The sequence below is a fragment of the Haplochromis burtoni genome, unplaced genomic scaffold (genome assembly GCF_018398535.1).
Source record: "Haplochromis burtoni strain Fernald_Lab_line unplaced genomic scaffold, NCSU_Asbu1 Contig_108, whole genome shotgun sequence".
NCBI lineage: Eukaryota > Metazoa > Chordata > Actinopteri > Cichliformes > Cichlidae > Haplochromis > Haplochromis burtoni.
Window position 1 is genome coordinate 1110447 of NW_024582469.1, and position 12359 is coordinate 1122805.

Below are 12359 nucleotides of genomic sequence, written 5' to 3' on the forward strand. Positions count from 1 at the left end.
TTTCCTGTCCTAAAGGTAACTAAGGTCTGTGGACTTTAGTTTCTCGCCAAAATGCCTGACACCCTGTTTCTTCAGTGACAGCTCCCTTTTGTTATTCTTTACCTCTCCACCATGCCCAGTCTGACATCTGACCTGACAACAATCTGTTTCTCCTCCCTCCAGCTTCACATAGCAAGGATTGCCCAATATAAAATGATCAGGCTGGGATTTGCGGCCTAAGGACGCTTAAAGCAGGAGGTTTAATGTCATGACGTCACGTTAATTAGCGCCACTTTGATCCTTTCAGCCTCTTAGCCGCACTCTGCCCTGTTCTGTCTGTCGGTTGCCACGAGATGCGTTACTCCCTTTGGGGACCGCGGAGGAGGATGCACAGAGGCTCAAACGGACACTATTGATCCAGCCACCCCTGCAGGCCCCAGCACAGCTCCTACCCTCCAGCTTGGCACTTTTTTCCCTGCAGGTGATGCTTTTTTAAAAGAAACACAAACAAAAAAGGGGGGGACTGTGGCATAAAAAAGAAGGAAAAAATGGCAGACAAGGATAGTGTGGAAAAATATCTGGAAAACAACCCGCAGTTTGCAAAAGAGTACTTTGATAAGAAGCTGCGCGCTGAAGCTCTCACCGCCGCCTTTTCGGCCAACGTGGACATCAAAGACACCGCTTCGTTCAAGGATGTTAACGCCGTGCTAGAATCCGCCATCATTTTCGAGCTGGTCAAGGAGCTGCAGAAGCCGGAGAACATGGAGCAGGCCCTCCACAAAGTGCTGCAGAGAGTGGCCCTCATCATACAGGCTGACAGGCTCAGTTACTACGTGTGTCGAGGCAGAAACGGAACACTTGAGCTCGCCACCAGCCTCTTTGACGTGACTCCGACCTCCAAGTATGAGGCTAACCTGGTCGATCCGCAGACCGAAATCGTGTTTCCTCTGGAGATCGGTGTTGTCGGTTTTACCGCCACCTCCAAAAAACCGCAGAATGTTCCTGATGTGTCAAAGGTGAGGAGTTGTGAAGTTTTGTGATAAAATAAATAAACAAAACAAACTCAAAGAAAAAGTAATAATCTAGGTTAAAAATAAATAAATAATAATAATAATGACTAAATAAAATATTTTTTTCTTTTTTTTAAATAAAGGCTTTCATCAGCTACTATATAAAAGAGGCAATATCATAGTTTATATCTATTCCCTACATTTATATTCATCTTCCCTGTATTATTTACATTTAATAAGGGTCCTGCTATTGTAAATACCGAAATAAGCTAATAACAGAGAGGAAACATATATTTTTCACATATTTTTCACATCGTGCCATGTTTTTTCTAAACCAGGTAAATATCAGAATATTTTGTCATGTGTCTGCATCTACTGCAAAAATGTGCCTGCAGCACTGATTGTTTTCATCTTCTAACTGAAGACAGTTACTAATTATATAAAAATGTAATGTAGTTGTTTGTTTGAAAATGAAAGGTTTTGGTAGTTGATGAACATATGAAAATTTCACGGCCTTTGTAGTTTCAAATAAATAGTTTGGTTTAATAAGACGTGCTGAAAGTTATTTGCTTTTTCTCTCCCCTCAGAATAAAAAGTTCTCTGACTTCGTGGACAAACAGACTGGATACAAGACCAAATGCATGATGACCTTCCCTCTGATGGCTGAAAAAGAGTGCCTTGGAGTCGTCATGGCGCTAAACAAAATAGGAGCAGAGCATTTCACTCCAGAAGATGAGGCGGTAAGGATACAAGCTTAAGTGTGTATATATATATATATATATATATATATACATATATATGGGTTTATCCCTAATGGCTTTCAGCGTGTGGCATTACATAATGTTATTAGAGTGTCATCAAACGATTATTACGCCCTCTTTGTCTTAACGTCTAAACTGCATCTTATTTGGCAGTAATTGTGTTAAACACATGCATAGTTGCTCTTCTTTTACTTTCAAAACCCTGCGCTCAAGCCGTTTGAACTGTGCAGCTAAATAAAGGTTATTGGCGTAATTACATCTTACCAGTGGGGTGCAAAACACTTCAATTATGTCAGTGGGAGCCAATCAGACCTGAGTGACTTGGTGCGATTGCTTTCGAGCACTAATGTTTAAGTAAGGCATAAAGATTTAAGTATGATTCTGTTATCTCTGTAGTCTGCTTCAGAGACCATTCACTACTGCCTCTGAAGCCATACGCTCACAATGAGGTACAATTACTGGAAGATTAAACTGGGTCAGAAGGAAATTGTGGTTTTTTACAGACTCTTGGGAGTCTGGCGATAGTGTCTGGTAACAGTGATGATTTTCAGAAGGAGAGAATTGGTTGATGATGTGCAGGGCAAAGCCTTTAACTCCTAAGATGAAAATCTTGCACCTTACAAAAGTAATTTCCAGCATTTAAGAAAAAAAAACCACGCACTTAGGATCAAAGTGAAATGAGATTTCACCTGCTTTCTATCATATTATTCCTACACAGTTACCGTTATACGCCAAATCGTGTTGCGAAGTTGCGCTGTAGCAGTAAAGGTTCTCATGTGTCACAGCTTTGAACCTGCTGTCTAATCTGATTTGGTCCTTAGCTCTTCCACAAGTACATGAACTTTGCTCAAGTCATCGCCCTGCAGCACTACACAGCCTACATGTGGAATGTGGAATCCAGGAGAAGTCAGGTAAACCCAACTGTGCCGTGTGTTCAGTCTAAAATCACTGATGATTCTGTCTCCTTTAAAATCTGTATTTAAAGAAAAAACAAAAACAAGCATTTCCCCCACATGCTTTCCTGCATTCACGTTTTTACTTCTGACTTTAGGTGCTGCTCTGGTCAGCCAGTAAAGTGTTTGAGGAGTTGACAGACATTGAGAGACAGTTCCACAAAGCACTGTACACTGTAAGGACCTATCTACAGTGTGAAAGATACTCAGTGGGTCTGTTGGACATGACCAAAGAGAAGGTTGGTTTTGCAGAATTGATTCAGTTATGCAGTTAGGTAGCTGCACACATAAATAACCCGATGCAGTCATTTCCTGGGTTTTATTTTCCTCCAGGAATTTTATGATGAATGGCCGGTGAAACTTGGAGATGTGGAACCTTATAAAGGACCCAAAACACCAGACGGCAGGGTAAGACTTTCATTTATATCTTCATTAAATCAGCTCTCTTTTTCCATGTGGCATTTTTACCTAATTACATTTTTTTTTGCAAAGATCATCATCAAGATCATTTGCTTTTTGTACAGGAAATCAACTTTTACAAGATCATTGACTACCTCCTGGAAGGCAAAGAAGAAATCAAAGTCATACCGTGAGCAACACCGGCTACATACAAATGCACTCAAACATTTCATTTCAATATACAACATAAAAGCCAAAGTGCACTTCCCAAAACCGCTGACTTTAAGTAAGTAATTTTCTGCTCTTTATCACTTCTTCTCCTTCCCGCCTGTCAGCTCTCGCATCACTACATTACCCAAAATGAATAAAAAAATAAAAATAAAGTCACTAACGAGGAGCCTATAGAGAGTTTAAAGAGCTCGTCTTGGCACAGCAGTGCGTTAGGATCATGATATTCATTTGTAATTTAATTAGTAATTTAACAACAAGTCAAACTACTAATTAAATTGAGTACAATTACTTTAATAAACAATTTGATTACATGTGAATTGTCCTGGTAATTGTGTTACATAAGTGCAAACTACAACTTTAAATCGACTGGAATCTGGTCAAATAAAACTTACTTGAGTCAGTTTACCACAAGAATGAATTATTTTAAGAAATAAACATTTTATTTTTATATTTCAGTTTCATTTTACTCAAAACTATTACCTCATGTTTATGGGAGCAAATCATTTTTTTGCGAGTATGTGTCCTTGACTTGTAATTGAGAACATTATAAATTTGAGAGGCTATATTTTTCAAAATAAAAGTCCTAGCTAGTCCATGTACAAAATGGTCAAAATTGCAGGTAGTCAGTACATTTTAAAACAGATGAAGCAGTCACGCTTGCCCACAACATTAATCTTCTATTTAGATAAGAAGTAATTCTGGGGGGGGGGTGTCTGATGAATGTTATTTGAAGACTAACAAGAAGGTGTATATGAGTAAGTCTGCTTTGAAAGAGTGCCCACTGTTTAATATGTGTCTCACTCAAATTCACCTTGCTGTGTGTGCTTCTTTTTGCAGTGGTCCCCCAGCCGATCACTGGGCTTTGGCTAGCGGCCTACCAACCTATGTGGCAGAGAATGGCTTTGTAAGTGCATTTTCTTTTTAGCTGAATTACCAAAACGAGCAAAGAATGAAAGTAACCTGTGTACCCATCAACAACTGATGCGGTCTGATTAAAAACCAGTTGTGCATATAACCGGTGCATTTATGTGGAATACAATCTGCAAATTTTAAAGGCCACATGCAACAATCAAAGATAGATTGATTAAAACTGTTGATACATGTGAAAATATTTTTTTGTGACTGCTTGCAGATTTGCAACATGATGAATGTGGCTGCAGACGACTACTTCACTTTCCAGGTGCGGGACTTTTTCCTCTCTTTGTGCTTGGATGGTTAATGCACATTACACGAAAACATAAAACGTATAAAACACATCGCCGTGTCTTTCAGAAAGAGGCTGTGGACGAGACGGGGTTTGTCATCAAAAACGTCCTGTCGCTGCCCATCGTCAACAAGAAGGAAGAAATCGTGGGCATCGCCACGTTCTTCAACAGGAAAGACGGCAAACCGTTCGATGAACATGACGAACAGATCACTGAGGTTGGCGTCCTCTCTCACCCTCGCTGTGACCCTCACACACAATGTCATGTTGTTGTTTGTATGTAAATCTTTAGCACTCCTTCTCTGTAGCAGAAAAATGCATGAATTTGCATGTTGGCTGTATTACTACGCATATATTACACGAGGGAAAGTGTTTTTACAGGAGTTTGATGTAAATCAGGGTTATGCAGGGTCACAGCTCAGTAGATCCTGCTTCTTTTTTCTCATGCTTTCTTGATCTCGTTGTTTGCACCAGGCCCTGACACAGTTCCTCGGCTGGTCAGTGCTGAACTGTGACACCTATGACAAGCTGAACCGTATGGAGTGGAGGAAGGATATCGCCCAGGAGATGCTCATGTACCAGACCAGATGTACCACGGATGAGCTGCAGTCCATTCTGGTTAGCGTCACCTTGCCTTTTTCTTTCCCGAAAATTACCTCTGACCTCTCAGCATTTGTTCGAGAAGCAATTTAAGCAGGGATTTAAAGTAGTCAAAAGGTAATGCACTGTGAAAAGCTTATTGAGTAGCAGTCCTACATTACCAGATATTAGGGAACTGATAGGAGGTCTAATGGATGATATATCCACTTGGCAAGAGAAGATTTGACAAGAGTTTACAAGGGTACTTCTGGGAGTACTTGTCTGAAAACTCTGAAAGTATAACATAACATGCAATGTAAATGTCAGCTGAAATGCTTGTTCTCTCGTTTACAACCAGAACACCAAGGAGAAGTTTGATGCTGATCCTGAAGACTGCGACCAGAAAGAGATGTACAAACTGTTGGTGAGCTGCTCATCAGTCAATCGTTTCATTTAGTTTGAACCAAAATAAAGTTGGTCCACAAGAAAGACACTGTAAGCATTTCAGGGATTAAGCCACGCATGTCATGTGTTTCTGTTCAGAGGGCAAACATCCCGGTGGCAGACAACGTCAACGGCGAGAATCTGTACCTGTTCTCCTTCAGCGACTTCCCCGTGACCGAGTTCGACCTCATCAAAGCCGGCATTCGCATGTTCTTCGAACTCGGAGTCGTCGAGAAGTTTAAAGTTCCCGCAGAAGTGAGTCCTATAATCAGACGCTTGCTTTGATAAACCTGTTCAAACAAGACACGCTCGAACTGCTCTCCCGGTTCTTTTATCATTTCTCGACGTGGCGTTCTTGTCCTTAAATGCTCCCGAAGCAAAGTTCTGATGCAAACATAAAGATGATCATCATGTTCCAAATCCTTTGGAACTTAAAACTGCTGCTATTTTATTAATAATGAGAGAAGAGACGAGCCTTGGGGACACAGAATGTTCGTGGCATCATCTGTGAATCTTTTTTGGCAACAGGCAAGCTGCCATGGCTCTGTTTCACTGGGAACAAAGAAGTGGATGCGATCCTTAATTAGACTGTCGAAGCGTGCCATGCTGTACTGCAGTTACAAATATGAGTGATTCTCTGTAGTGCTGTAGGGCAAGAGTTGCTTTCCTTAGGCATGAAAAGAAAGTGCACCAGCTATACAATTTCCTCTCCTTTTTGCTTTGTTTTTAAATCTGAACCCTCCCTTTCCCCCTCAGACACTGACCAGGTGGATGTACACCGTGAGGAAGGGTTATCGTGCCATTACCTACCACAACTGGAGGCACGGTTTCAACGTAGGCCACACTATGTTCTGCCTGCTGCAGGTAAGGCCTGCACAACATCCAGTTCTTGCTACATAGATTAAGCACAAGCCTTTTAAACTTTTCTAAGCTCTTATTTGACTCTTTCTTCTACTACAGACAGGAAAGCTAAGGAAATACTACACTGATCTCGATGCCTTTGCCATGGTGGCCGCTGCTTTCTGCCATGATATTGACCACAGAGGAACCAACAACCTCTACCAGACAAAGCAAGTCAAACCGACTCTTTTATGAACGTGTTTGGCAATATATGGACCGGTGTCTAAACTGTCTCTTTTTTCCCCCTGTAGGAGTGCATCTCCTCTGGCCAGACTTCATGGCTCCTCCATCATGGAGAGACACCATTTGGAGTACAGCAAGACTCTAATGGGGGAGGAGGTACGACATTTTTTCTTGTCCAGTAATTTCAGTTGTGATATTTAAAAAGGAAAAACACACGCGTTTGATCACTATTTATGATCTCCCGCAGAGCTTGAACATCTTCTGCAACCTCCAGAAGCGTCAGTTTGAGAATGTGCAGCACTTGTTCGACGTCTGCATCATCGCCACAGATCTGGCGCTTTACTTCAAGTAGGTTTGCTGCAGATCGGCCGTTTTGCAGCCACAGTTAATGCGAGACGTAAAACAACGGCTAGTCGAAGACGTGATCGCAAAAGCTGTAAAAAAGCAACCCAGTTGATGTGACCTGTTTCTCTCCACACAGAAAGAGAACTATGTTCCAAAACATCGTGAATGCCACGGAGCCAATGACAGACGAAAAAGAGGCCACGGCTTTTGTTTCCAACAACCCCATCAGGAAGGAAATCGTCATGTATGTAAACTGATTGAACGTGCTGAGAAAAGTCTGTCAAGTTGATTTTAGAAAGATGAGGAGATTTCTGAGACAGCAGGCCACGGCAAATCATCAGCGTGTTGCACGTCCTGTTTTTTTTTTCTTTGTCCCTCTGACTGTGTGTTTGTCTCACACCTTCAGGGCCATGATGATGACAGGTTGTGACTTGTCAGCCATCACCAAGCCCTGGGAGGTACAGAGCAAGGTGGGTGACCTTTGCAGCGCTGACATGGCCTGATTTCAAAATATCAGGTGAAGTTCACAAGAAAATAAAAACTCTCACTAATACGGGAAGAAATAAGCTATTTGTGTTATTCTGTTTGATATCAGTAAAAAAGTTCCATATTTATAGCTGCTAGAAGACATCCTGACCTGAGCCGGTGAAATCCCATGTGTAGTTTGAAGAGTACTGAAAATAACTCGACGGCGCTCATGCTGTACTTCCGCCACTGCGTGCCTTTGATTTCCCTGCATCATCACGCTTTGTTCTGTTTGTCGCCCTGTTTTGTCTGCAGGTGGCTCTGATGGTGGCTGCTGAGTTCTGGGAACAGGGTGATTTGGAGAGAAGTGTTTTGGACCAGCAACCAATTGTAAGAGCCGCACCCCCTCCTGTGGCTTTCTTCTTGTCCGTTCACGTTTTGGTTTGTTTTTTAGCATTACAGAGCAACTGTTTGACCCTCTTTCACCTGAAAACTCTTCCTCTTGTCTCTCTCAGCCCATGATGGACAGAAACTGTGCCGAACAGCTCCCCAAGATGCAGTGTGGTTTCATCGACTTTGTGTGCTCATTTGTGTACAAGGTGAAAACTTTTTTTTTTTTTACACTGTGCCGCCGTGCCAAAAGATGACTAGTGGAGGCTGGTAGTGAAACAGACAAGAAAGGAAGTCTGGTCTATGTTGCAGTAGTTTATCTGTATTTTTAAACAAGCGCTAATACTACTGCAACTGTGTAATCCTACTGTGAGGGGCCTTTAAGAAAGGCAAAGCCAAACAAAAATAACTTAGCACAGTCATTAATTTTACTCGGAGCCTTTATAGTGTTTCCAAGGCAATAATATTTATTTTCAAGCCCTCCTGAACAGCTCGATGAAAAGCCAGGTGTAAGTGTTCCCATATTTCATAAATAATAATTAGAACAGAGAGGACTCTGTGGTGATAAAGTTGAACACCAAAACGATACACCAAAACGTCACTGCACAGCGCAGGAGCAAAAACATTGGTGCCGATTGCAAACTGGCAATTTCACACGCAGTGTCATTATTAGCTTTACAGAAAGCAGCGCAGCGGCATCAACCATCTCAGGTTGTCTAACAGGATGTATTGAGATTACCTGTTGAGCCCAGAAGGCCAGCTACACGACAGGTGAAGAAATTTAAAGAAACTACAGGACCTTTGGGGACACCGTGCTGGTGTGGTTTGGGTCTGTTTGTCCACAGAGAAGAGACACAGGCATGTTCTGAGTGATCATCTTTGGGATTTTTCCTAATCATGGCACAAAGAAACAAAGGACTCTGTCTGCACCTGATCAGTAAATTTATAGCAGGCGTCCTTCAAATACCCAGCATGCTTTCTGGTTCTGACTTTAAGCCCAGCCATTTCTTTCTCGGTTCAAGTTTGGGCACCAGTTCTACATCACTGGAAAGCGTGTATAAGTAATTAGTGTTGCTGTTAATTTGTCACCAGATGGTATTTACACTAGAATAAACACATAGGCTACATCCATGAATCTGCTGTCCTTGCAGGCCGGTGCTGTAAGAGGCAAAACATATTAGTGCAAGAGGGGGGGAAAAACTGCATTCTTCATAAGTAACACATACTTACATTTCATTTGTTTTTTCTTTTCCCAGGAATTCTCAAGGTTCCACAAAGAGATCCAGCCTATGTTTGACGGCCTGAACAATAACAGGGCACACTGGAACGAGCTGGCTGAAGTGTACAACGCGAAGATGAAGGCCATTGAGGATGAGAAGAAGAAACTAGAAGAAGAGGAAGCCAAGAAAGGTAAGAATATCTTTGTGCGATCATTAATCTGTTGGCTCGACAGAAGAGTTCATCTTTCTTTTTTCTTTTTTTCTTCTTTGTATATTTAGCTGGTGGTGGCGGCGAAGGAGGGAAATCAAAGACGTGCACCATCTGTTAAGTTCCACCAGTGCTTGGATCTGAACTGATACAGTCTGTTTAGGACTAATCTAGACAACACTAGTCTTTCCTGGTCTGAAAGCTCATCTCATCGAAGCTTTTTCCTCGGTGTGGTCTCGCCTACACCGCTATAGTTCTGGTTATTTGCTGTTTCATTCATGTAGTCCGGTCCAGCCCTGTATGGTCTAGTCTGGTTCTGTGTAGCCTGCCAGGTCTGGTCTGCACTGCAGTTTGGAATAGACCCACCTAACCTTTTCTTCAAGGAGGGAAGAGTCAGAGACTTCACCGTGAAACCTGGAAGAGAAGCTGTTCGACTTTGAAAGACACGTTTGAATCTTCTCCTTCCTGCTGAACAATGCTGTGGACATTTTTAAAGAAAAATCATACTGTCGCAAAAATTCCTTAGCGTTAACCAAAAATATTTCTGACATGTTTTAAAAGTGTGGCTGGATAAACTTAAATATTCAGGAAGGAAAAACTAGTTATGTGTAGTTCAGATAGGGTGCAGTGTGTGGGGTGTACACATGCCAAAGCATGTACAGTGCTGCAGTAGACAATTCAGAGAGCGCTCCTGTTGGCAGTCAGTTAACACGCAGTATATTTTAATACTGTAGGTCGCACAACGCACTTAGCTGCTGCTATTTTGACAGTGGCAGACGTGATAAAGTGAGGGTAATGTAACGTCATGGCTACGGACCTGAGGAAAGGGGCTAAAGGGAATGTGTGAAATGAATTCCTTCACATTAAGAGTAGGAAAGCTGCAGTCTGAGGGATCTGTTAATGCTTTAGTGGTGAAAAGCAAGGAATGCATGTAATAGTGAGAAACGCACTGTCTTGAAATAAAGACCGATGTCTCTTACCTCAAAAGGCACTAAGAAGCTGTGTGAAGGTGTTTGTATTTTAATATGCAACTATATCTATATATACTTATATTTTTTTTTGATTATTTGAGTATTTTGTACTTGGACTGTCTTGGAAGGAGGATGGAGGGGAGCTTTGAAAGAGGACAAATTATCACTAGAATCACATCCAGACGTCGAGTCTGTGTTTTGAACTTTATCGTCAGCTTTGATGAATTCCTCTGAGCTGCGCTGAACTGGGAAAAGACACAATTTTACTACACGGGTATTAAGATTGAACTTACAATTTCTTATCGATTCCATTTAAAAGTCTTTTTAAATGTGAATGATTTCACATGTTTATAGTTTATGGCATAGGAATTGTAAAATGTAAATTGTATAAACTTATTGAAGGTTGTAAAGGCAACTTTTGCTTCTTGTAAGCAGGCGAGCGTTGCAGTAGATCTACCTCTTCTGTAAGAGGATTTGATTGCCTGCCAGTGTTTGCGATCCACACAGCTTTAAATAACCGTCTTACTGAGGAGGTAAAAAAAAAAAAGGCTTATCATATATATGTGCAGAGACTTGTTTTTGTGAAGATGCAGCTAGAGCATCATTGATTGTACGGTGGTACAGGCCAAAGTCATCTCCTTCTTTCTTCATTGATGTAACCGTGAGACAAATAAGGCAATAACTGCTCAACTCAGTGTAAATCTATGCCACCCACGTAAAACCAAATTGAACCGATCTGGGCTGAAAACGTAAGAGTTTACAGTGCAAGCAGAGTGCACTTTCTTGTTAGCACTGCGGCTGTGGCTTTCATCTCCCTGTTACGCAATGTCTCCTCTAATCAATGTGGCATCAATCAGAGGCACTTGATCCTATCAGAAGGGCTTTGGGAGTACCTGGAAACTACCTTGTCTGCTGCTTGAGGTGAAGCGAGGAGCCGTTGTAATCCCTGGATCCAAAACTGTGCAAAAAAACAAACATTTACGAAATGTGAGAGATATGTTTCAGTGATTTCATAATCTTAATCTTGCTGCACACATTTTATATGAAATCTTACACCATCAGTTCTGTCTCCAGTTATGTAAAAAAAAAAAAAAAACAGCCCCTTGGCTTTTCTTTTGGATCATTTGTGTGACACAAAAAAGCACTATATACTTTCTACTTAATCCATCAACTGTCATTCAGACATTAGAGCTCTATCATTTGATGTATGAAATGACCTCTGTATGAGTCATGAGATGTAATATGTGTAAGCAAATAAAGGATATTATGGATGCAAAAGAGTAAAGAGCATCGCTTTTTTGGGCTTGAAAATAGGACAGCACGTGCAGAGGCGACGTTTTCTCTCTTCTTCGCAAGTTGAGTTATGCACATTAAAGTTAAACACAGGCAGAGAGTGAACCTGAGATCCTCTGGGCTTAGCTGCGACAGTGCTCGTCGGAAAGCCATATATCACCGGGGGATCTTAGAGGCTCCAAAGCTGGATGAGCCATTGGGGAAAGAGGATCAGTGGATTGGTTGTGATCCCTGCCCGATTCAGTACCATCTCACTTTTCTGCTCAGCGTTGTGCCTGTGACCTGCTGTGTGCAAATTCCGCCTGGAGAAAGCTGGAAATTGCACATTGAAGTGTAGGAAAATAACACAATTAAGAGCGGCTGCAGCAGTGCAATCCAGCGTGTGCGTTGCATAGAGAGGACAGGATGCTGCAGAGGCCTCCACTGACAATGTGAAATATGTGACATGAAACACAGAGCAGTAATTTATCATTTCGCCGAACGCTTCTGCGCCAACGTGACCCTTCGATCCCCGGAGAGTTTAGAGGTCGGCGAGTGCAACTCTCTTCACAGTCCACCTCTACTGGAATAAAAAGTTAGTGTCTTATTATAACTCGGATGGCTGAGATTCAGCTGATGTTAAGACACAAGTAACCAATATCTAGTTTGAGGAGAATCTCTTTTGTGGAAACTTGGACTTGAATACAGACTGGACTTTTTCTGGGTTCTTCAATGAGAGCGAAAAATTGGTGCTACTTTTCAACTTCTAAATCACGAGGGAAAAACATAAGCAACATATCCAAGAAAACGGACTTTGACAGCACAATTGATCAGCTGAAAAGGTG

General features: G+C 41.8%; 1 protein-coding gene across 1 annotated transcript; it reads left to right on the forward strand.

Moving 5' to 3' along the window:
* The first annotated feature begins 271 nt into the window (after positions 1–271).
* On the forward strand, positions 272–11520 carry pde6c (phosphodiesterase 6C, cGMP-specific, cone, alpha prime). Its single transcript, XM_005928148.3, has 22 exons — positions 272–995; positions 1577–1729; positions 2572–2661; positions 2802–2942; positions 3037–3111; positions 3228–3292; positions 4171–4237; positions 4466–4513; positions 4606–4755; positions 5012–5155; positions 5475–5540; positions 5660–5815; positions 6317–6424; positions 6521–6630; positions 6712–6799; positions 6891–6991; positions 7125–7232; positions 7395–7458; positions 7769–7843; positions 7969–8052; positions 9100–9253; positions 9343–11520. Exons 1-22 carry the CDS (start codon positions 528–530, stop codon positions 9390–9392), a joined length of 2565 nt encoding a protein of 854 aa, XP_005928210.1. The 5' UTR covers positions 272–527; the 3' UTR covers positions 9393–11520.
* Positions 11521–12359: the final 839 nt, after the last annotated feature.

Coding starts and splice junctions, on each gene's coding strand:
- pde6c (XM_005928148.3), top strand. CDS start 528: ATGGCAGACAAGGATAGTGTGGAAAAATATCTGGAAAACAACCCGCAG. Junction 2,943..3,036: donor TGGACATGACCAAAGAGAAG/GTTGGTTTTGCA, acceptor ATTTTCCTCCAG/GAATTTTATGATGAATGGCC. Junction 7,459..7,768: donor CCTGGGAGGTACAGAGCAAG/GTGGGTGACCTT, acceptor TTTTGTCTGCAG/GTGGCTCTGATGGTGGCTGC.